The 23,609-nt window shown below is 49.1% G+C and overlaps 2 protein-coding genes across 3 annotated transcripts; both read right to left on the reverse strand.

Annotated features, from left to right (window-relative positions):
- Nucleotides 1-6,606: 6,606 nt before the first annotated feature.
- On the reverse strand, nt 6,607-11,483 carry LOC125542834 (ARF guanine-nucleotide exchange factor GNOM-like). The gene is made up of 2 exons (XM_048706042.1): nt 10,707-11,483; nt 6,607-10,352 (listed from the first exon to the last, which is right to left on the reverse strand). The coding sequence occupies exons 1-2, from the start codon at nt 11,355-11,357 to the stop codon at nt 6,840-6,842; spliced, it is 4,164 nt and encodes a 1,387-aa protein (XP_048561999.1). The 5' UTR covers nt 11,358-11,483; the 3' UTR covers nt 6,607-6,839.
- A 6,665-nt stretch (nt 11,484-18,148) lies between these two features.
- LOC125542835 (proline-rich protein 18-like) lies at nt 18,149-22,789 on the reverse strand. 2 transcript variants are annotated; one of them, XM_048706044.1, is made up of 3 exons: nt 22,661-22,789; nt 22,089-22,561; nt 18,149-18,774 (listed from the first exon to the last, which is right to left on the reverse strand). In XM_048706044.1, exons 2-3 carry the CDS (start codon nt 22,428-22,430, stop codon nt 18,616-18,618), a joined length of 501 nt encoding a protein of 166 aa, XP_048562001.1. In that variant the 5' UTR covers nt 22,431-22,561; nt 22,661-22,789; the 3' UTR covers nt 18,149-18,615. The 2 variants fall into 2 exon arrangements, with proteins under 2 accessions (XP_048562001.1, XP_048562000.1); XM_048706043.1 differs by lacking the exon at nt 22,661-22,789 and having other exon boundaries at nt 22,089-22,650.
- Nucleotides 22,790-23,609: the final 820 nt, after the last annotated feature.

Genomic DNA, 23,609 nt, shown 5'->3' on the forward strand with positions numbered 1-23,609 from the left:
TCTGAAATCATGGCACTCGGGCCCTAGTGACAAGCATTAAGCATAGCAAAGTCATAGCAATATCAATCTCAGAACATAGTGGATACTAGGGATCAAACCCTAACAAAACTAACTCGATCACCTGATAGATCCCATCCAACCCATCACCGTCCAGCAAGCCTACGATGGAATTACTCACGCACGGCGGTGAGCATCATGAAATTGGTGATGGAGGATGGTTGATGATGACGATGGCGACGGATTCCCCTCTCCGGAGCCCCGAACGGACTCCAGATCAGCCCTCCCGAGAGATTTTAGGGCTTGGCGGCGGCTCCATATCGTAAAACACGATGAATTCTTCTCTCTAATTTTTTTTCTCCCCGAAACACAATATATAGAGTTGGAGTTGGAGTCAGAGGAGCTCCAGGGAGCCCACGAGGTAGGGGGCGCGCCCCCCACCCTCGTGGACAGGTGGTGGGCCCCCCGGCCTTCATCTTTTGCAGGTATTTTTTATATTTTCCAAAAAGTTGCTCCGTGAAGTTTCAGGTCATTCCGAGAACTTTTGTTTCTGCACATAAATAACATCATGGTAATTCTGCTGAAAACAGCGTCAGTCCGGGTTAGTTCCATTCAAATCATGCAAGTTAGAGTCCAAAATAAGGGCAAAAGTGTTTGGAAAAGTAGATACGACGGAGACGTATCATAAGTCCACCACGAGGATGTCGTCACGGCCGCGCCATCCTTACTTGAACAGACTGGTTTTCAAATCCAACCCCAACCATAGAGCGGATCGCCTCATCGGCGAAGGATCTGAATAATATTTATTTAGCGTCGTCATCATCGTCGAAGCCAAAACGATGAACAAACAAAAAATCTAGGCTACTTGAGCCTAAAACAATACACACGCATGGATCCGATGACCCCCCTCACGACCGACGACCTCAGTCGTGGCCAGAGGGGAGCCGCCGAGGGCAGCGGCGGAAGGAAGCTCTCCAACGGAAGAAAGGGAACGGTCGCGCTGATTCGAGTCACTCTACTATTGTCCTGTTGGCACATGCGTGGACGCTCATCGGTCAAACGCTATGCCACGTAGGCAGAATACGGGGTGGCGGAGCCAGGAAAAATTAGGAGCCGGGGCGGACCGCAAGCTAACTAAAAATACGGCGAACCGCAATCGGGTATTTGGATACAAATTTTGCAACTATAAGCACTAAATTAGAGAACTACAAATCCATACAAAGCCAAACGACCTATATCGCATTGTCCATAAACATAATCTCAATAAAAAAACTGGAATTAAATACATCAGCTAATTGCTGAATAAACAATACTTGCTCTAGGAATCCAAAAAATTCTCATATATGCAATTTAATAACTTAAGATTAAAATTTGACGATCTGGAATGATTGAACTAACTGACAATGGTTAGGTTGGAGGAGTCTAGAAGAAACAATACCATGGGGAGTGGAGATGGATTTTTCTTCAACTAACAAAAGGTCCCGTGCGTTGCAACGGGAGGAAATAAATCACATGCGATATATGCTTTTCACTGTCGAAATTGTTTCCAAGATTTGATTTATGAATTCATGGTCGATGTAGTATATCACATCACCGCTATGGTCTGAACGGCCGGCGGCGGCGACCAGGATGGCACACGGCGAAGCGGCGCGAGCCGGTGGTGGCGGCACACAGCGGAGGGGCAGGGGTCGGTGGCGGCGTGCTGGAGATTGAGAAGGGAGGCGAGGTCATGGCTCGTCCGGGTGGGATTTTTCTTTTCTTTTTTCTGTTCTCCATGCCGTCGGGTTGACTTGAACAATAGGAGTGCGGGTTGATTTCAAAAAAAGTCAGGGATTTCTTTGCAAAAAGCGCGCGACGGTGAACCGAGAGACTCAACCTGTACTTTATTATTAGGAAAAGATAAACGGAATGATGGAATCCCCAACTTCCTATATCCCTACAGATTATAAACCAATACAGTTGAAGATATAAAATACGAGAAGTGAATTCTCATCCCATACCATAATTTTTGTGTGTGCATGACCACTGGTTAAATTTCCCAAATCTATACAACCTTTAACTCACCTTGCCTAATCAGCGGGTTTGAATGGCTAGGAGGAGCCGCTGTCAATTCCGTCTTTCTGCCCCTGTGCCCGTCAAATCACCGGTGTGTTCTGCCTTTTGCTAGACTGCGGAGGCCGACGAAGCCGCACGTATCGTCGTTGCGATTGAAGTGATTGAGGGAGGAGGTTTTTTTTTTCTCAGATCAGATGGAGGTGAGGACGTGTGACTGCGTGAGCACGGTGCGTTGATAGTTGTGCAGGCAGTTCTATCTCCCCTATGTGCAGCCATGGGCCTAGGAACAGCCGTGCAAGTTAGTTTTTTTTAGGGCTTGCCGTGCAAGTTAGTTGAATGGGCCTAGAGGGACCAAGGCCCAGCGATTTGCCCGGGCAAGTCATGATAAATCCAGCTCATTAGTACGTGACCCAGGTGTGGAGGATTCTTCAAGAGCCAAATTCTCGATATTGAGCTCTTTAATCTTGAGTTTTCGCGATATTGAGCTCTTTAATCTTGCACTACTAGCTCGCCAGGTGTGGAGGATTCTTCAAGAGCCAAATTCTCTAAGTGCTAGAGTACTGAAGGCGAGATATTTTCCGGATGGTTCTATTCTTGAGGCGACCTTGGGAGCTCATCCCTCCTAGGTATGGCGGTCGCTGATAGAAGGTCGAGATGTGCTTGCTTTGGGCTTAATAAAGAGGATAGGCTCGGGGGAGAACACAAGCATATGGCATGAGAATTGGTTGCCTAGGGACTACAAGTTAAAACCCATGTGTTCGATCTCCCCTGATCCTCCTCAAACTGTCTCGGAACTCATTGATCCAACATCACGGACATGGAATAGAAAAGTCCTTATGCAACATTTTGTGAAGCCTGATGTTGATGTGATTATGAGCATCCCGCTTAGCTTTCGAGTGCAACAAGATTTCTGGGCTTGGCACTATGATAAGAGAGGAGTGTTTTTTGTACGGTCTGCGTACAAGATGATCTCAGCTATCAAACATCAAAGAGAGGAGTGGCTTGAACACCGTGCGAGCAACTCCAACAAGGAGGCAGAGAAGAAAGCATGGTCTCAGATTTGGAAAGTTAAGATCCCATCAAAGGTCAGAGTTTTTGTCTGGAGATTGGCCCAGATGTCATTGCCAACGGGGACGGTGCGCCATAGCAGGAAGATGGCGACCTCACCAGCTTGTTCAATATGCAATGAAGAAGTGGACTCTTGGCGGCATTCTTTGTTTGATTGCCGCATGGCCAGGTGTGTTTGGGCTCTGAGTGATGAAGATGTCCTTGAACATATGCTATCCAACAGAACTGATGATGCGAGGCTATGGATTTTTTGGCTGTTTGAAACCACGAATCAGCATGATCTTGCCAAGATCCTAGTCATGATGTGGGCTATATGGTGGGCTCAGCGGAAAGCTATCCATGACAATGAGTACCAAAGTCCACTTTCAACGTTCAGTTTCGTCAATCGATATCTCGATGAACTTGAAGTGGCAAACCTTGGAAGAACGACGATTACGAATCCGGCTGTCCAGCAGAGGCCAGCAAGATGGCGGCCACCTGATGATGAGGCATGTGTGAAGATAAATGTGGATGGCGCTATCTCTCGCCGAGGAACCACAGGAGCGGCAGCGGCAGTTTGCAGAGACAGACTCGGAAATTATTTGGGAGCTTCGGCAATTGTTTTTGATGGACTGGCCGATGCACCAAGCCTAGAAGCCCACGCATGCAACGAAGCTCTTGTTCTGGCAAGGGATCTCAATATTTCACATGCGATAGTAGCATCAGACTGCATGCAAGTCGTCACAGATATCAAGCAAGGGGCTAGCTCCTCGTATGCCTTTCTGCTTAGAGAGATTAATGAGAGGGTGAATGATTTTGTTAAAATTAGCTTCTGTTTTGAGAGGAGGGAGTCGAACTTTGAGGCGCATGCTTTGGCTAAGGCAGCGTCGTCGCTCCCAGCGGGTCACCACATGTGGCTAGGGATCCTCCCGAATATCATTTGTATTCCTTCTGTGTTGAACTTTGAATAAAATCCCTAGTTTCACCTAAAAAGAAAATAGTACGTGACACTAAAAAAAAGCAAATTGTAGTAAGTAGGGTCATGGCGTATTTTATACAGCAGCTGGCTGGTGAGCCCGGGCAGCTGCCCCGGGTCGCCGGGTGCTGCCTCCGGCCAAAGCGTACGCAGTGACGTCGCTTTTATGACCAGTGACCGAAGTGAAATTTATCTCGAGGATGACGATGGGCCGCCAAGTGGGTATACCTGCACGTGCATTCTTGCTTATAAAAACGAAAAGGACGAGGGTTTGGGCCCCGGCCGATCTGGCGTGGCCTCGCCTTCTTTGGTCTGTCGCTCTCCTCCCATTTCTGCTACCTGCATGCATTTCCTCAACAACAAAAATTGCTACCTGCATGCATTCGGCTATCATGTTTCAGCAGACGCTGCAGCTGCGAACTTGCAACCAGGTGGGCCGGAGCATGTGGGGCGTTCGGGCACGTACGCACGCACGAGTTCACCGGCGCGTGACTTTGGCCGGAGGCCGCTCTGGGTTACCGTGCGCGGTCCACGGCAAACTTTTGGCACGGCACGGCCAGGAAGAGCCCGAGGCCCCAACTCGCTCGCTCAACTGGTCTCTGCATGCCAAACCGGGGATGTGAATGTGATGTGAACTCGACTCGACCCGCACCGTTGGATGGGAAAGCTTTGACAAGACAGCGCGAGTGTGCCAGAGTACTCTTCTTAAATTGATTAGTCTGCGCACGCTCATCCTGCTCAACACTAGATGTTGTTGCCCTTGGATCCCGAATCCAACGGTCAACACTCGTAGTCTTTTGGTCTTGGTCCAGTGCACGCACGGCCATGGGCACACTGGTCACTCTCTAGCTCACTCTACTGGGATAGCTTTATCTGACACGACGCACGGTCTACGAGGAGCAGCCAACCCAACCCAACCCGGCAACCCGCGCACTCCGTCGTCCAATGCCACTCTCTGCCGCTGCTGCTGCTGCTACCACCTCCAACTCCTCTCCCTCAGCCCTCGCCGCCGACGGCTGATCCTGGTCGGGGTTCGCGCGAGGGGACAGCCGGGCAGGAGCCGCGATGAAGATCCTCGACTCGCCCCTCATGGGCGAGTTCATCGGCTACCTCAAGTCCAACTGGGGCGGCAACTCGCGGGTGAGCCAGCGCCGGCGCCGGCTGCGGCAGCTGGTGGCGATGGTGCGCGGGGTGGCGGACGCCGCCGAGGCCCGGGCCGCGGTGCGGGGCAGCTCCCTCCACCGCTGGCTGCAGCTGCTGCGGAAGGAGGCGCTGCGCGGGCAGCAGGTGCTCGACGCCACCACCGACCCCTCCGCCGTCGTCGGCTCCGCCAAGAAGTTCCTCGCCGGCCTCAGGTCCCTCTTCGTCTGCAGCGCCGAGGTCGACCGCCTCACCGACGCCGTCGACGCGCTCGAGCGCCTCGCCGGCCCCGGCGCCGACCTCGACATCTTCCTGAAGGTGCTCCAGCTCGACGTCGCCATGGACGTCGACGAAGACGCCGTTCCGGCCCCGGCTGGCCCCTTCTCGGCCGCGCATTACGTGGACCAAGGCAGCTACGCCGTCGCCACCGCGCCGGGCGCCAAGAGGAAGCGCGCGGGGAGCTCCGGCGTCGACCAGGCCGGGGACGGCGACGGCGAGGCCGCGTCCCACTCCCACGGCCGGGGCGCCCTCGACCGCGCGTACCGGCACAAGCGCCGGGCCCTGGCGTGCAAGCGGCACACCGGCTTCTTCCCTCCGCCGGCGGGGCCAGACCGCTCCGTGGCGGTGGCGATGGCCATGGCCAGGGTGCGCCGCCGCATCGGGACGCCGAGCCTCGGGCGGCCCTTCTCCCGGATTTCCTTGGAGTGAAGTGAGGATCGAGCAGCAAGTATGCGATTTCTCGTGCATTTTCCTGCTAGAACTGCTGAAGCAGATCAAGTACCCACTACTAGTTTCGTCCTCCTAGCTAAGCTACTAAGACTGGTTGTAATGAGTAGTATCATAAGTTTGTATCATGCATATAATACTAATGTATGATACTAACTTTCTAAGGCATAGTACTCCCTCCATTCCCTTATCTAGTGCGTATTAGTTTTTTGCTAGAATTCCACAATGTAGTGCGTGTGAGCTTCTTTGGACAGCAATTACCCTCAACTGTTCACAGGAGATGCAACCACATCCACATGCATGTGTACAGAGTGTGTGCAGGCAGGGTTATTGTGGTCCAAAAGTACAACTCCAGGTCATGCTTTGGTTTTGGAGCTGCAAACCATGCGCACTACATATTGAACCAGAGAGAGTATCATGTATTAGTATCATAGATGTCTTTATTTATTGTCATACATGACACATAGTAGTATATAACATATATTATGATACGGTATCATAATATGATACTCAACCATTTTTTTCTTTATTTAATCCTATGCCACCTCATCAAAACTGCCTAGTTGGCATGCATGATACTAGCTATGATACTCCCATTACGACCAGCCTAACAGAGTTGTTCAGTTAGCTTTCTACTTAGTAGTTAGCTGCTCGAGATTAAGTACTGTAGTACCACCAGTTCAACATTTATAACATGATGAAATTGATGGTGGATCAGTTTCGTTCCTTCTGGTTTGCAAGTGCCCCCTCACATTTTACTCAAACTTGACCATGAATCTGACCAGTATGAGATCCAAGTTATTTATCACAAAAAGTATACTACGAGTACATCTGAAATCATCTGCTTCTAACTATAACCTACAATTACATATTATACCCAGTAGTACAGTTTGTTCATCTAAACTGGGACCAACCTCCCCTCAGAAACTGCTGGGATATCCAACTTACTTTGTGCACTTTGTACTGCATCATCATAATCAGGGAAAACCACTGACTGAAGCGAAGGCGCAATCTTGTTAACCCGAAGCCATGTTGCTTCCCACAAACTGTTCTCCCCGACGCTGCTTGTCGTCGATAAGATCCCGCTCGCTTTCATCGCCAGCAGTATGTTCTTGAGTAGCTCTGTGGCGGCCTCTTGTAACTTCTCAGTCCTGCTGCTCCCTCTTACTTTGGCTTTCATGAGCTTCTCTATCATGTCCAGTACTTCCAACCACAGCTTACTGAAACCGCTGTGTGCCGAAAGATCATTGAGTGACTGCAAGGATAGTTTGGACAACAGCTTTACGGCATGCAAGAGGGACGCCTCCATGTTTCTATAATGCTTTGGCGAGAAATTCTCCGCAATCTCTAGCAATTCATCAAGCAACTGGAAGACAATGTCGAATGACATCAACCACGCCGAAGATGGAACTGATATCCCATCAGCTACTAAGCATCTGTGCAACAATACCAGAGCATGATCCCTCACTTGTTCTCTCTGATCTGTGCACACCTTTCGTAGCGCCTGGACTAGCCGCAGCCACATCTCAGCGATTCCTTCCAGCATCCTTTCGGCCTCTCCACCAGCTTCCTTAACCTCATGTGACCAGCGTGCAAGGCAATTCACTGATTCAGCCATTAGGTTCAAAGCATGGATAGATCTTTCAGCGGACCCGAGCCGAGACCCTGCAAACTGTCTTGAGGCCTCCACCGAAAGCACAAAGTTGGCAGGTGAGAGGTGTGCCCCCTCAAACATGATGTAAATCAGGGCTTCAAAACCAGCATCGGAGGCATCTGGATGATGAGCAGTGACGCAGAGCAAGGAAATGATAGTTTGCCAACCCAGCTGAGACTTGATATGTGTTGCATTATCCTTGACAAGGCATGCGACCTTCTGGGTGATGCTCTCGCAATACGCATCAGCCACACGAGCATCAAGTTTCAAGATTAACTGAAGCGACCTCAGTAGATCATCCACGAGGTTCTCCTTATACGGAAGCAAACGCTGGCAGATGTCCAGGAGGCCAAAAACAGCTTTCTCCACCAGATTACAGGGCATTACTGTGGACTGAACAATGTGAGTTATGTGCTCATAAACATCATGCCATAAGAGGACAATCCTGTCTCTGTTGTTTAATGTGACGGCAATGATAAGCTCTAAGCAGATGACTGCATTGATTTCAACATCTATTGAGCTGGTGATCTTCTGAGGTCGGCCTGCTGCCTGAATGAGGGCTCTTGCCAGATTCAAGAGCGAGTCAGCCTGTAGGAATTTGCTCTCGGTGAAGATGGTACCTATTTGGCACTTTTTTATGGTCTCTGAAGCATTCCTCTGAGCAGCAAGTTGCTCCTCTGTTGGCTGGAACCTTGGCTCTTCAGCATCTAAATACAGTAGTTGGGTGAACCTCCCCATCAGCCCATATGTTTTCTTTGGCTCAACTTGAGAAACTTTGGTGGGCAATGAAGCAGAGAAGGACTCCTCATCATCCGCTGTATCGTTGGTGAGACAAGCAGGAAGGAGACCTATCTCATGAAATCTTAAAATGCAATCTACAATTGTCCTCCATCCTCTGTTTATGTGATCACCATGAGTCGCTGCTATAGTGAAAAGAGCCTCTGTTGCCATTCTAGCTTTGGTGTCCTCACCAAAAGCTGTTGCAGGATCATCACAGGAAGCGATCGACAAAATGGTGAACTTACCAAGTGCCACAACAAGATCATTCAGCACATCATTAAGATGATAGGATGCAGCCAGCTTTGCCACTGACAGAAACCCATCAATGCATCTTGTAAGAATCTCTTCTTGCTCAACATTATCAAAGATCACTGAGATAGCAGCAACTGTTGGCCTGGCCATGATAAGGAACATGTCATGATCAAGAAAAGGATAGGAGTGACAAGCAATGTAAGCTGATGCCCTCTTTGACTTAAACATCAGATCAGCCCAGCGGCTGAAAGACATCTCTGAGCATCCAACTCCTTGCTCGGGAATGGTTTTGATTTCATTTCGACAAATAGAATAATATAGCTCAGATAAGAATTCCCTTGGAAGATCATTCCCACCATTGATGCGGCGATTGTTCCTAATAAAATCTTCTTCTGACATCTTATTCTTAACCCGTACATTGTGTTGGTCCGTGTTGAGCAAGATTACTGAATACGACAGCACCAGGGCAGCATCCCGGTTAACGAACAATTCTGGTGACTCTTCATAGTACCTATCAGAAAAGGCCTCAAGAATCCTTTGTATCTTCTGTGATTCACCAGGCAGACGAAAGGTTTCCAAGAAGAGCCTCAAGGCAGCATCCAAGTTCAACTCCTTGAAGTCAAAGGTTCTAGAAAATTCATGAAGGACCTGAATGGAGAACTCGTCATGATTCCCCAGATAGTCCCCAAGAAGATTCTTGTCTAATCCAGGCGAGTAGCGGAAAAACAGGGCAACACTTTGTGGATCAAGTTTTTCAGGCAAGAGATGAGCAGCTTGCAGGTACTCAAAGCCCTTCCTTTTATCCCTATTAAAATGTTCAACGCCAACCATTAGCTTTCTCTTGATGCTTTTCTGCTGGTTAACAAATCTAACCCATTGATCAGGATCATTAATGTTCTCACACTTTAATTGCCAAAAGGAAAAATATTCACTTAATTCTTGCACTGACTGCTGGCAGTGCTGAGGTGAATTACCAATCCTCTCTGCTATTGCCTGAATGACAGCAACCAAACCATCCAAAGCAAGCACATTTAAAGTTGACAAGGTACTCTCCTCAGGGAATGCACTTTTGGAGAGAACATTAACCAGGTCTTCAAAAACATTAGAGCACTGTAAATCACAATCCATATTTGTATACATCTCAACCATAAAATCTTTCTGCTGGCAAAAATCCACTAGAGTCTCCAGGGCAACTTCCTGCTGCTGGTAACTAGCTCCATATCTACTCTGGGTTAGCCTAAGGATCACACACGCAAAGAAAGCCTCAATTTGCAGCTTCAGTTCCCGACGTAAATGGTAGAAGAGTGTAAAAATAACACTGCATACAGTCGACAGAATCAAGGGGCTATCTGACAAGCCAAACTGCATTAGATTGCGGAACAGTTCATCTTGTACAAAAGCCAGTAGTTTTGGGTGTCTCTGTATGGACGAAGCTGACAGCTCAATAGCAGAATTGATCAACCCCAGAGCAAAGAGTGGTATATCCTCATCAAAGTCGATTGGATTCATATTTGGGTCCACCTGACTGTCTTCTGCTATGTTCAACAGAGAGCACAGAAATTGCAATATTTCTACCATGCAAGGAACCCCAAACAGCTCCATCATAGCCTCGTCTTGCACAACACCAAATTCACCTCCAACCTGATCCTGTGAGCTACTCAAGCACACAGAATCGCTCCCATTCCCCATTTCGCTAGCACTCGAAACTTCGTTCTTGCTAGCAATCTGCATAAAAACTGCTATCATGAGTGTAATGCATTTTAACTTTCTAATTGGGACATATGAGTATTGTTAGTTGTTAGTGCCAAAATGTTTCTTTCTAAATTAACTTGATAAATATCTTGACTGAAGGCCACTAAAAATTGAACTCAATATTTTTAGTTCACAGGAATGGAAAACTGAACTCAAATTCACAAGGTCAGATTACGTATGCACGTTCATTCTTTTTGGTACTAGTACTTGTACATTCATTCATCTACACTCCTATGTGAGCAGCCGCGAGTTAAATTATAATGGTATAAGTGGACGAACAAACAATTTCGACGTTCTCAGTGCGCATAAGTAAGCAAATAGCAACACCTTCTGGTCTTCAACCGCGGTGGGATCAATGTCGGGCAGGCGGGCAAAGACGCACCGGACAACCTCCTGCATGGTCTGCCGGGACACGCGCTGCAGCAGCTCCCCCTTGGCGCCGGCCTGCTGCACGATGCGGAAGCAGGTGCTGACGACGTCGCAGACGTGGCGGTTGGAGAGCGCCCGCGCCGCGCGGCCACGCACGCAGGCGAGCAGCACCTGCAGCGCCCTGGCCAGGACGGCCTCCTCGGACGCCGCGTCGGTGACCTCGAAGCGGCACCCGGCGACGGCCTCCACGACGGCGGCCATGGCCCGGTCCGCGCCGGGCGCGTCGGGGCCGACGAGGTCGAGGGAGAGCACCTTGCAGAGGGACGAGAGCGCGGCGCCCGTGGCGGGCGCGCCGGCCTCGTCGGAGCGGACGACGTCGAGGAAGGGGCCGAGGAAGAGGAGCGGCTCCACGTCCCGCCACCGGCGCGGGCCCCACGTGGCCGCGGCGCGGCGGAGGGACTTGAGGCCCGCGACGAGGGGGTGGTCGAGGCGCTCCTCGTCGCCGCCGTAGCGGACGTTGCGGCGCATGATGGCGAGCACCGCGGCGACCTCCGACGCCACCACGCACGCCATGGCCGCGCGTGACCCGCTCGGCGACGGCGGCGGCATGGATCTGTGTGAGTGCGCGCGGTGTGCCGCGGTGGGGGGTACGGAAGGAGGCTCAATTTGGTGAAGGGATCTGCGGAGGGGGCGGTGATGCGTGATCGTGCAGTGTTGAAGGTTCCGTTTCTTTTCTTTGACGTTTACCCTTTTTTCCAAGTCGAAGAAAGTGTACGTAGGAACTGAAATGTTCGCGTTTGGCTTCAGTCCAAGCTGTTGAGTTGACCGGTGATGCACACGTACATGTCACGTTCACGCGTGGACTTTGTGACTCGATCTATCTCTCCACTGTTCTCTTGTTCACTCCCTGCTGCGAGTACCTCTTGTAAATTTCTCCCGTATACGTCCGTTTAACCGTTTTATGTCCGGACGTGGTTCACGGACATGATACGCCAGAGAGCAATTTAACAGTAGTTACAAAGTACTCTCTTCGTTTCACAACGTAGTGCGCTCACGCGTGCCGAGATCTAAGTCTGACCATAAATTTAACCAACGAAACCGATTGCGGCGGAAGCAAAAATTATACGATTGGTTAGTTGCATGTCTAGACTCCGGCAAAGCTCCCCACATTTGTCTCCAAATTACAAGAGAATACGCGTTCGGACCGCCCCGCGGATCAATACAGGACCGCGTTGGATGGATTTCGCAGTCCGAACAACACGGTCCAGATGGATATGGGCGGTTTACTGGTCCGACTTGGAGATGCCCTTAGTACCAACTCTAGGGCCCAATATATAAATGAATACACAGCAAGGCACGGATCCACGTGTTGAACCGACGGGAAAGATTTCAGGTGCATATGAGCCTGGGCTCCGAAACGAATATCTGCATATGAAACACATATTTAATTTTAGTTTCCAAATATTTTTTATTTTTCTCACCATTGTGTCATGAGAATAAATGATTTGGATAAATTAACATGTTATCCCGAAGCATTGCAATACCGCTGTACAAGATCTCGTGTCCATGTTGCCCCTTTATTAGTGGCCTTCATAAATAGGACACTATCATTCGCAAATAACAAGTGATTCACGGCATGACTCGTTGACGCCACTTTCACACCAGCATTAGCCGCACCATCCCTCGTTAGTAAGCATGATAAACCCTCCGCAACCAATATAAATATATAAAGGGATATGGGGCCCCCTTGTCAGATCTTATGGAATGGACAAAATTCTCGAGAGACGCCACCATTAAACATGACTGAGAAGGTTACTGAGATGACACACTCATAATCATCTGCACAAACCTCGGAGCGACACCAAGTTTCTTAATAATTGCTTCGTAATATCTCCATTCTACCCTAGCATATGTCTTCATCACATCTAACTTTAGAGCACAATGGAGATTGATCTTACTTTTCTTTGTTTTCTTGAAGGTAAGATACTCATAAGCTGAAATAATATTCTTGGTAATTAGACAAACATGAATGAAGGCGCATTGTTCTTGATAGATGACTTCTGGCAAAATTACCTTCAACCTGTTAGCAAGTAATCCATCCGCTCTCTATTATAAGACATTTTGAATATTTTAATATGAACTACACGCAGATTGAAATGAGTGTACAAACACACTAAAACTTGTCTATATATATTCGATTAAAAAATAGAACATCATATAATAGTGAACGGAGGGAGTATTTAGGAATCAAAATTTCCGTGTCGCCTAGGTGGGAGCCTCCAATTGGATGGAGAGTTTTTTTTTGAGAAATCCAATTGGATTTTTTTTGAGACAATCTCACATGCTTTATTCATTGCCCATAATGTTTACATGAAGAAAATCAAGATCTCCTGGTTGTCCTAGCCATACATGACAACTAAAGTCTAAGGACAAAGCATATCTAGCGAGATTGTGAGCCTCGAAATTCGAACTCCTAAACTCATGAACTACTTTACATGAATGGAAAGAGTTTCCACGAAGTATTATTTCATGCACTATAGCTCCATAGCCAGCCGCCGAGTTCTTCTTCACATCTTCAACCACCCTCTTGCAATCTATAGCGATTTGAATGGAGTTCTCATATAGATCCTCAGCCAGAGATTGGCCTTCCCTTACTGCTATTGCCTCTAGTGTGCTCACATCCGTGATAAACTCGAGTTTTAAGATCGAAGCACCCAAGAAAACTCCCCTGTGGTCTCGGCACACTGCTCCCATGGCACCAAACTCCCCTAGCTGGGATACAGCCGCATCCACATTCATCTTTGCATGACCCTCTTGCGGAGGCATCCATGTATGCTGTCTCAAGCTAGCACGCTTCGTAACACTGCCCCCTCCTCTATCGATCATCTCCAAATCCCTCAAAAAGGAGAGTATGAAAGAGTTAGTAGTAAAAGGACTATCAAATATCTCTTCATGTATAGCTCTCCTTCTTGCTCGCCAGACTGCCAATTGAATGGGAGAGTGGTAGCAGGCCCCGAATTTTGAGGAAAGTATCGGCCCAGCCCAGTAGTCCATGGCACGGTACACGCCACATGAGAAAGTGATGACCAGATGGTGGAGTCCTCCTAATCGGCGCTTCAGCGCCAATTTTCGGCCCTAACGCCCACTAAAAGATGTCCTAGGCTGAGGCCCATTAACACTTCCATTGCTCGCCCGCCTCGTTCCGCTAGTTGCCCCGTCCTGTTTCATTCTTCTTTCAGCCAGCTGATTAGCTCGCCTTGACCGTTGACCACCGATCGTTGACCATTGATCGTTCACTTTTCTAAAAACAAAATTTGGGGATTTGTAATATGTATGCTACACTTGAAAATGTTCATGGATTTGAAAAGGTTTCACATGTTTGAAAATGAAGTTCAAAAAAGGGAAGTGTTTATACCCGGCGCACCGGCCGAAAGCTCCGCCGGTTTCGCGTGCGTCGTGAGATTCTTGTGCGATCCAGCGATCGTACGCAAGCCACGTGTTCTGCCAGGCCCACCCCACCCCACCGCTGAAGCATCTTCCTTCCTTATCCTCTCACGCGTGTACCACTCATTTTTTCCCATCTCTTTCTCTGCTGCCATATCCCAGCGCCCAGCTTCTCGCCGCCGTCGAGCCGAACAACACTCCCCCTTTAATCCCAGCAATGGCCGCTAGCTGAGAAGCAAGCCAGATGCGAGGGCGTCATGCTTGGGAGGTTGGGCGAGGCTGTACGGGGGGACATCGTCGCATGCTCGACCTGGCCGACGCCGATGCTTTTTTTTATCAACGGCGGGCTCCTACTGCACGACTGCGCCGCATGCCGGAACCGGTGACGAACCATGCTGGAACCAGTCATCCATCGTCCTGGGACCTGCGCCGGGTGGCCTGCCGACCATGGCGACTGCGCCCGGTGGCCAGCAAACGGAGACGATGATTTTTTTGTTGGAATCATTGTTTTTGTTGGAAAGAGCTCCAAAATTTGCTTCCACCGTATTTTGTTTTTGCTAGGTCCATTCAAGTTTTTGCTACCACCATCCTTTGTTTGCTGGGACCGGGGCTCATCTTTCCCTAATTTGCTACTATCGTGTTCTTTTTTTGCTGGATTCAGCCAACTTTTTTGCTACCACCATCCTTGTTTGCTGGAGACGAGGGGCTAGATGAGCGTGGTGACCATGGATGGCGAGGACGGGCAGCGCTGCTCCAAGCAACATTTGGCGAGGACGAGCGGCGCGGATTTTTGTGTTACATGCTACAACCGGCAATTAAAATTGCTACCACCAACGTCCTGTCTAGCTACAATCTTGTTTTGATTTTGCTGGAACCGGCTCATGTTTTTGCTTTCACCTACCCCCGCCCCAAATCTCCTCCCATGGTGTTTTTTGCTGGAACCGGCGAACGATTTTGCTACAACCGTTTTGATTTTTTGTTACTGCATGTGTGTCGAATTCTTGCTACATCCGATCTTCATGATATGCGAGACCCAGGACTGTGTTTCTTGATGCAACCTTTTTTCAGTTTTTTGTTACCACGGGTGTTGACGATTGCTACATTACATCCCTGTGTTTTTCTGATCGATTATTTTTGCTACAACCATGTTTGATTTTGCTGGAACCGAAGTCAATTTTTGCTACTTCCATCCACGGCGGCGTTGCTCGACATCGACGATGGATTTTTGTTGCTGCAACCGTATCGGAGTTTTGCTACTACCAGAGATGTCAGCTTGCTACTAACAGAGTTTGCTAAGATGATGGTAGACAGCGAACACAATGGTACTGCGACCTTGACGGCGATGTGGAACCTGCGGGTAATATGCTGGAACCAGGTGGCTTGAATGCTTCGACCATTGCAAAATGAGTTTCAACCAGCGACTTAAAATGCTACAAACGGCAAATTTGATTGCTGGAACCATATATAGTGATTTTTTGCAAGTTACTTCGTCGTCTCCATTGGTCCATCGACTGCGGAGATAAACTGTAAGCAGGGGACGGCGGCGGAGCTGCAGGAAGGGGACGACGGCGGAGCTGAGCTGCAAGCGGGGGATGACGACGGAGCTGCAATCATCAACGAGGCGGGAGCTGCATCTGGTGGCGCGCATGAGGATTTTCCATGCTGGAACCGGCGAGGATTCATGCCTCCATGGATCAATTTTTGAGCGGGGGGGAGGAGATTGCGTGAGGGCGGCGAGCGGCGGCGAACGTCGGCGAGCCCAACGTGCGGTGGTGCTTCGGACTCGGTCGCCTCACGGGGGATTATGGCAGGGGTCGATAGCGCTGCAGCCTCCTGTAGCTGATGTGCGGCGCTCGCTGAAGAAGAAGGACAAAGCGGGGGAGGCATATCCGATGGCTAGCAATCATTGGCATCGCTAGGAATCCTACGATCCTAGGTGGACCGGCCGAATCGTTTGGCCGGTGCGCCGGCGCAGAGTATCGCCCTTCAAAAAAACTTTAAAAAATACGGATACAAAAAATAAAAGATCACATATTTGAAAAAAATCCTAATAAGGAAAAATGTTCATGAATTCTAAAAACAAATATGAAATTGAAACATTCATGGATTGAAAACAAATCACAAATTAAATTGGAGGTGGGAGGAATGGTGGTGGATGACCGGCGAGTGCGTGGCGAGTTTATAGGAGGAGAGAGGCGGGCTCTGATTGGTGGATGGATGGGTGCCGCGGATCGATGTGATATCGGCCGTCCGCCGCGGGGTGCAATGGACGGCCCGGATGCGCCTTGGCGCGGATCGCTGACATGGCGGAAAGACGATGGGCGGGGAGCTGACGGGTTTCGGCCCACGCGCGCGTATTGGAGTTTCACCGTGGCGGGAATCGGAGTTCAATTTTCGATCGACACTTTTCCTGCTGCAAAGCACTTACTACTTGTATATTTCCCCAAGGTAACGAACCATCATTGGATAGTTGAACTTCATGAGTCAACAATATACTTACTATGGAGTTAATCTACTATACATGTGGGATTCGCTCTTAATTCACGATATCATCCTCGATATCATGACATGCAAAGCCGTCGAAGATAAATTCACAACTTTATTTGATCCCATGGAGCATGGACAGGCTTCAAATTCGACGGGTCTCGGTGTTCAGTCTCGGCATCATAGCGAAAATATTCACCGGCCCGCTCCCTCACTCCACCTTCCTTAACCCGAATTCGCAGCCTCCCCACTCGACTTTGATCATGATGAATTATGGATCGCTATCTCCCTCGCCTCCACTTACCCGTTTTGTTCCTAGGAAAATAAGTGAGAGGGGACAGGAAATAGCGCATGAAGCTGCCCTCCCTAGTGGCGCGGGTCCATGCCCTCCTCATCTCCTCTCCCGGTGAAGATCAGTGCCTCCGTGCCCTCCTCATCTCCTCTCCCGGTGAAGGTCAGTGCCTCCATGCCTTCCTCCGCCCTTGCCTACAAAGTCTGCAGATACGGCCAAACACGTACTACCTTCGTCATGGTTTATAGGTCCGTTAGGCAGTGTAGACGCATACGTGTTTACAAGGCCATTGCCTCAATCGAACGCCCCCAGGTCTGTACGTCTCCCAAAGCGTGGTTATTTCCTCTCTTAATCCCCAACCTTTAGTAAACAGATGTAGGGCAATCCATGGGAGAGGGAGCTCGCTGATCGGATGACGATGTCCATACCAGCTCATGGGAGAGAGAAAGTACTATTGATTTCCCGAAACTACATCTGCATGCACGCATGCGAGTCGAATTAGGGGATGGAAACCAAAAGTGTTGCATGTAATAACTGCTTGCGTTGCTTTGCTTTGCTAGAAAATCGTGTGCGTTGTCCATGCGTTCTGGTCGAGGTGAACTATAAACCCGGACAGAGGTAGTACCGCATAACAACCCATTCTCCTTCATAAGTACCCCTTCATCCTGCTTAGGGCCTGTTTGGTTCTAATAAGTCAGGTGATTTAATACCAGTGACTTATAAGTCACGCCTGTTTGGTTGTCACCTGGTCACCTAACCACACCTTTTCACCTTACTTTTTTATGTAAAAGGTGGTGGGACCCACACAAAAGGGGGTGACTTACCAGTTTTAAGTTGGGGTGGAGCAACTTATGACTTATAAGTTGGATATGTTTAGCAAAATAAATCACTTTTTTTACTTTTCAACTTATAAGTTGATAACTTATTTGAAACCAAACAGGCCCTTATTTTATACACTAGTGAAAAATGAAAAAATGACTAGCCACAACTTTCGTGATATCACCGATGGCAACATCCTTCACTGATAGTTGTAGCATTTTAGTTAGAACGCTTGTAGCATTTGTTGTCATACTGCCACAACATTTTTTGTCGCCGTTTGTAGCATCCAGCCGTGCCACTCGTAGCAAAATAACGACCGAGTTCTAGACACACCCTTTCCAATATCCTCCATGCCTGCCTAGCAAGAACAGCTAGAATGAAGATTTCAAAATCTCTAGAACCCAAGTCTCCCAGGGGGCGAAAGTCCCACAGGCTACAAGTCATTTATGCAGCGAAATTACACGAGACGTGTACACCCATCCATGACACACATCTACGACTCTATGACAAACGACAACGGAAGCATCTAAACACTAGTAGCCGAGCAAGCGGGATCGGCAACAATTCCATGGATCCACTGGACTAGCCGCTCCTCTCCCGCCATAATACAGGCAGCAGCAGGAGCCAGCAGAACTTGCTCCACAACAGACATCTAAACAAACTGTACAACGCATGGAGAGAACCGCTCCCCGTTCCACCAGGGAACCGGTGGCATGGCCACAGAAGAGAACAGGGGTGTGCTCCCTCCCTGTGGATCGTCACCGCCATTCCTTTGCTCCTTCCCTTGGATGGTGGGGCAGAGCGGTGTTCCGGTCCGGCGGTCATATGCTAGCACGTATTCGACGAGGAACCGGCGAAAGGAGCGGGCTGGTGCGACGGCCATCGGACCCGCTCTGGGGGGCAGGGCGCGGGCGCGGGGTGCGCGATGAACGTCGGCACGTCCTGTCCTGGCATCAGGACGGATACGCCTTTGGAATACACGGGCATCTGCAAAGTCACATATAAACGAAGTAGTCAGTAACAATGTGTATGTACTGAACTCACAGCATCCAATGCGACAATGCTAACATGAGATGCCTTGGTGCAGTCAGGAATAGGGATGTCATAATTTCATGATCAGTTGTATTTCCAAAAAAATAATGTGCTGGTAAAGAGAGAAAACAGAATATCAACATAAACAACGCGAATAAGCCCAAGCAGTGTAAAATTGACACAAATAATGATAAATCACCTGTTGTATGTCAATATTCAGGCAAACAAGTTCCAGAAATGGCACAAGAGAACAGAAGATGAGTTTGAGTTATCAATGCCAGGTCTACCAGAAGTCTGTTCTAGCATGTTGCTATTGCTTTAGAGTTACTAACTGATTCTGAAAACCCAAGTCCAGAGAATTCTCATATGCACAGTACAAGAGCAACAGCTACAACCTAATCACTGAAGTAAAAAGTTACAAAAACAAAACAAAAACATTTGAATTTCCATCATCCAACATAATATATAAGAAAGAGAAATTTGGAATCCATAAAATCATTGTCAGCAGCAATGAGTGAAATTTGGAACCCATAAAGTCCTTGGAGGAGCACCCAACTCCACAGTTATTCATGTAAGCAAGTTATCTTTATAAGATAAGTTTGTTTACTTGTATTAGGGGCAAGCATCTTTGATATAAGGGCTGGCACATCTTTTGGTTGGATTAAGCAGAAAAAACATGACATACTTCTCCAGTCTTCTGCCCCCAGCCCCTGAGTTGTGGCTGCCATCCAGCCATTAAGACACCTTTGCCACTTGGTTCCAGGGTCATCTCGAGCAGATCCCACTATGGTATGCAACTTGAATAATGCAAGAGCTGATCACAAGATAATCTGGAATTGGGTGGAACTGGAGCCCCTACTACGCAAGAACTGAAATTTATCTGAACTTGGATGGAAGCTGGGACTGATGGTCCAGATTCAGTAACGATCATGAATGACTTGTCATCAAGAAATGAACTATATACATAATAGCTGGATGACAACCTTCCTCGCAGACAATGTGAACAAAGCTCAATAACCGATGCTGTTCTTGACAAACACATTATGAAAACATGGAAGAAGCTTTCATATGACACTTCAATACTGCCAATATTGAATCTGTATGTATGTGGTGGCTTTTACTTGGCACGTTACACAGCTATACAGGGTCTGCAACAGGTGATATATCATTTTGTTTTTCTATATCATAGCGGAAAGGTGATTTGGCAAATTTCAGAAAGACTACAGAAAAATACTAAATTTTATATTTTGGCGGCGCTCAGTCAACCTCATTCTCTTTTACAATATCTTCCAATCAATATTTCAAACTTATAAAGTATGCATGAAGAGTTCCTCATGAATAGCACACAAGATTGTTCTTGGCCACCATTTGGTTACTACCAGAAACAGAAGCTGGTGCTAGACACAAGGACACAAAAGGTCATGGAAGTACAGGTGTACACCCAATTTTATTTTATGTTCACAAAATACCCACGTATTTATTAGGTACATTAGGCGTTTATACTACAGATCGGCAAGATACTTTGTACTTATTCTCAAATTATTTCAGTACATACCACTCCTTAATTCACAACACTAACTGATCGCCCGCTCATTCATTTAGCACGCTGCACGTCAAACCACTCATCCTCTTGATTACAGAAGCCCCTAACGCCTCCATCAATCTCTCAGCGAACAACAAACAGGCGACACAACTAAGGTTATGCGGGGTATGCCGACCAGCGGGAGCACGAAAGGAGCTTAGTCATGCAGCCACCGAGGCATACCCCGCATAACTAAGGTTATGCGGGGTATGCCGACCAGCGGGAGCACGAAAGGAGCTTAGTCATGCACCACCGAGGCAAACCGTGTGAGCATGGCTGCGAGCAGCTCATGGTACGGTGCAGCTAGCGAGCAAGAGACAACCACTTATTTTTGTGTGAAGTCTAGCATCAAATTCTAAGGGTTAAGTCAAGTTCTCAGACAATGACACCATTTATGCTTTGTACTTCAACGCTCCTCCCATGTCTAATTAACTGATCTCTCTCTTAACTTCCATGATGGGGCGCACTACATCTCGAAGTAAATTGTGCTGCTGGTCCATCTTAGTAACAGGAGGTTCCACACTTCACAGTGAGCAAACAATGGTGACCACACCATCTGGGACCTGCAGGGTGTGGCTGACGAGTTTTGGATGGAAAATCAACATTGCAAACAAGAATGTGACTTAGACCTTGCTGTGAGGTGCAGACAGCGGTGGGCCTTGTCTGCTCCACACTGTCTGCCAAATCCCCCTCGCAATTCCATAACCCATGATCTTAAATAGCGACCCCCCTTGTCTTCTACCACTACTAAATATCACACCATACAAAATGGACAAGAATGCTGCTATAAGCCATATGAAGGTGCCAACTGAACTTAACCACAAGGCAGAACACAGAAGGATAGAAATGAATTACGTACTACATCAGAGAGATCCACTCGCGTAATCAATCTACCCTAGCTCATCTTTCCTGAACAAACACCATGTGGCCACTTAGCACAAAGCGACCCAAATAATGGCGAATGATTAACTGTTGAGACAGCAGCAGCTGATGATAGGGGTAATCGGTAATCTGACAGGAGAAATCGATGTGGCTAACGGCTTAACAGAGACTTGTGGGGTTGAAGCAGTGGGACACCCCGACCGGGCTAATTAAATGAGCTGTGGCTTAACAGAGACTTGTGGGGTTGAGCTAGCAGTAGGACACATCCCGACCAAGATAATCAATGAGTTGTTTCCGAGTTTGGACGAACGTAACATCAGTTCCACTGTAATGGATGGATACACTGCCATGAACTACTGACGAAGATGAGCTGTGATGAAGTGATGAACCACATCAGCAAGATCTGGTCACGCTGCGGATCAAAATTTGCTCCTTTGATGTGTATGTTAAGATACTTTCAGAGCCGCCGTAAAAATGGAGGCAAGAAATGGGCGGTGGCAGCAGAGCTTTCTGTTGTCCGTTCCTGCTTGGGCTGCATCCTCCTCGGATGCCTCCCTCCTAGCCCTAGCCATGGCCGCTGCATCATGGCGGAGTCGAGTGGAGTGGAGGGATGGGGGAGGGGCGAAATGATGCGCAATCTGGGTCCGTCTCAAGTGCGCAGACACAGTGACACACACACGCACGGTGAGCAGTAAAAGCGATGCGGAAAGGGGAAAAGGGCGACCGACGGAATCATGAAAAAGCGGGCGCGAACGGGGAATGGGGCGGCGGCGGAGCGTGCGGGAGTGGCAGTGCCGTGTGGTACCTCGGGGGACGCGCATCCGGCGTCGAGCTTCCTGGCGGCCTCGAGATCCGCGGTTGGGGGTCCACCGCGGCGGCGGCTGCGGAGGAAGCGGAGGAGGATCCCTCTTGGTCCACGGGGCGGCGAGGGCTCCGGCGGGCCCATGGGCGGGGCGCGGAGGAAGTGCTCGAGCACGGCCATGGCGAGGAACATGGAGACGAGCATGGCCGTGGCGACGAAGCCGAAGGAGACGGCGCTGACGCCGCCGTCCAGCTGCCGCCACCGCATCTCCTCCTGCTCCTGCGCCCCCGCCCCCGCGCCTGGCCACCACGCGGCCGCCGGAGCCATCGCCGGGCCGCCCTCCATGGCGCACGCGCGCGCAAACTGGCCCGGTTACTCGCTCCCCACCGCCAACGCCGCCCGCCCTCTGTAGGCTGTGGCCCTGTCCGTCTCACGACGCGTGCGGCGCCATTGCTGCTGCTGTGGGCTTCTCGTGCCTGTGAATCGAGTGGCGTGTCACGAGTCACGAGTCACGAGTGAGTAGTGAGAGTGGAGTAAAGAGCTCCAGGAAAGAAGGAAGGAGAGAAGCGGAGTACGGTTCACGCGATCCTTTTTGTGGTGCGAGACGAGGCGAGGCTTGGGCCCCTTCTCTTCTCCCTCCCGAGGAGGTTTTGATCTACTCTAGGTGCGGGTGCCACTCCCGAGAGCCTCCATCAAGCACCGCGCAGTCAACAGATCAAGCGGGGTGTTGCGATTTGCACGAGGTCGGATCACACCCGTGCAATGCAACTTTGGTTTGTTTGGTTGTCTACTATGTTCATTGTTTGGTCCGTATAGCACGAATCTTAAAGCATTTCAGACAGACTCGCTAGGAATGACTGAATCGGCCGTTTCCGTTTAGTCAACCTCAGGCAATATGCAGGGGAGGGGACGCGATGCCAAGTTCATGCGAGCAGGGGGGATGACGCGTGCTCGCGCACGTTTCGAAAAAAATGATGGGAGGAATTGGGTCACCTCTTGTCTAATCGATCAATCTGTGTAGCCACCCTCGGATCACAACACAGACTCTCCGTTCAATCACTCCTTCGAGCTCTTCGTCCCGCGCGGATCATAACCGACGAGCAGGTAAGTGGCGCGTCTTCTCCGGTCGGCGGCAGACGTCGGCAGGGATTTGTTTTCCCTCCTCTTCTCTGACATGTTCCGCACCTCCACCCGGTTGCACCAATGGTTGTAAGTTCGATCAATCCCTCCTCTCTAGTCGTTCTAGGTAGATCTGTGAGCATGTGATAGGAGTAGATTTATGAGTATGTAGTAGCATTATAAATTGTCAATATATGAGAATGCAATGTAGTGGTAGCTAGTGGTGATGGATTGGTAGCATGCTAGGTGTTGCTCGTATGCTTTGATGATGTTCATGTTGTTTTCCATGTCGGCAAGGATGATATTATGGTATTACTAGGCTGTGAATCAAAGCATGTGTAGAAGTTTACAAGTATGTAGGTGTGGTAGTGTGTTGAACTCCATGGCATGCTATGAGCTTGAAGA

This window comes from Triticum urartu, chromosome 3, assembly GCF_003073215.2.
Source record: "Triticum urartu cultivar G1812 chromosome 3, Tu2.1, whole genome shotgun sequence".
In the NCBI taxonomy this organism is placed as follows: domain Eukaryota; kingdom Viridiplantae; phylum Streptophyta; class Magnoliopsida; order Poales; family Poaceae; genus Triticum; species Triticum urartu.

Coding starts and splice junctions, on each gene's coding strand:
- LOC125542834 (XM_048706042.1), bottom strand. CDS start 11,357: ATGCCGCCGCCGTCGCCGAGCGGGTCACGCGCGGCCATGGCGTGCGTG. Junction 10,353..10,706: donor CCGCGGTTGAAGACCAGAAG/GTGTTGCTATTT, acceptor GTTTTTATGCAG/ATTGCTAGCAAGAACGAAGT.
- LOC125542835 (XM_048706044.1), bottom strand. CDS start 22,430: ATGGAGGGCGGCCCGGCGATGGCTCCGGCGGCCGCGTGGTGGCCAGGC. Junction 18,775..22,088: donor CCGGATGCGCGTCCCCCGAG/GTACCACACGGC, acceptor GTGACTTTGCAG/ATGCCCGTGTATTCCAAAGG.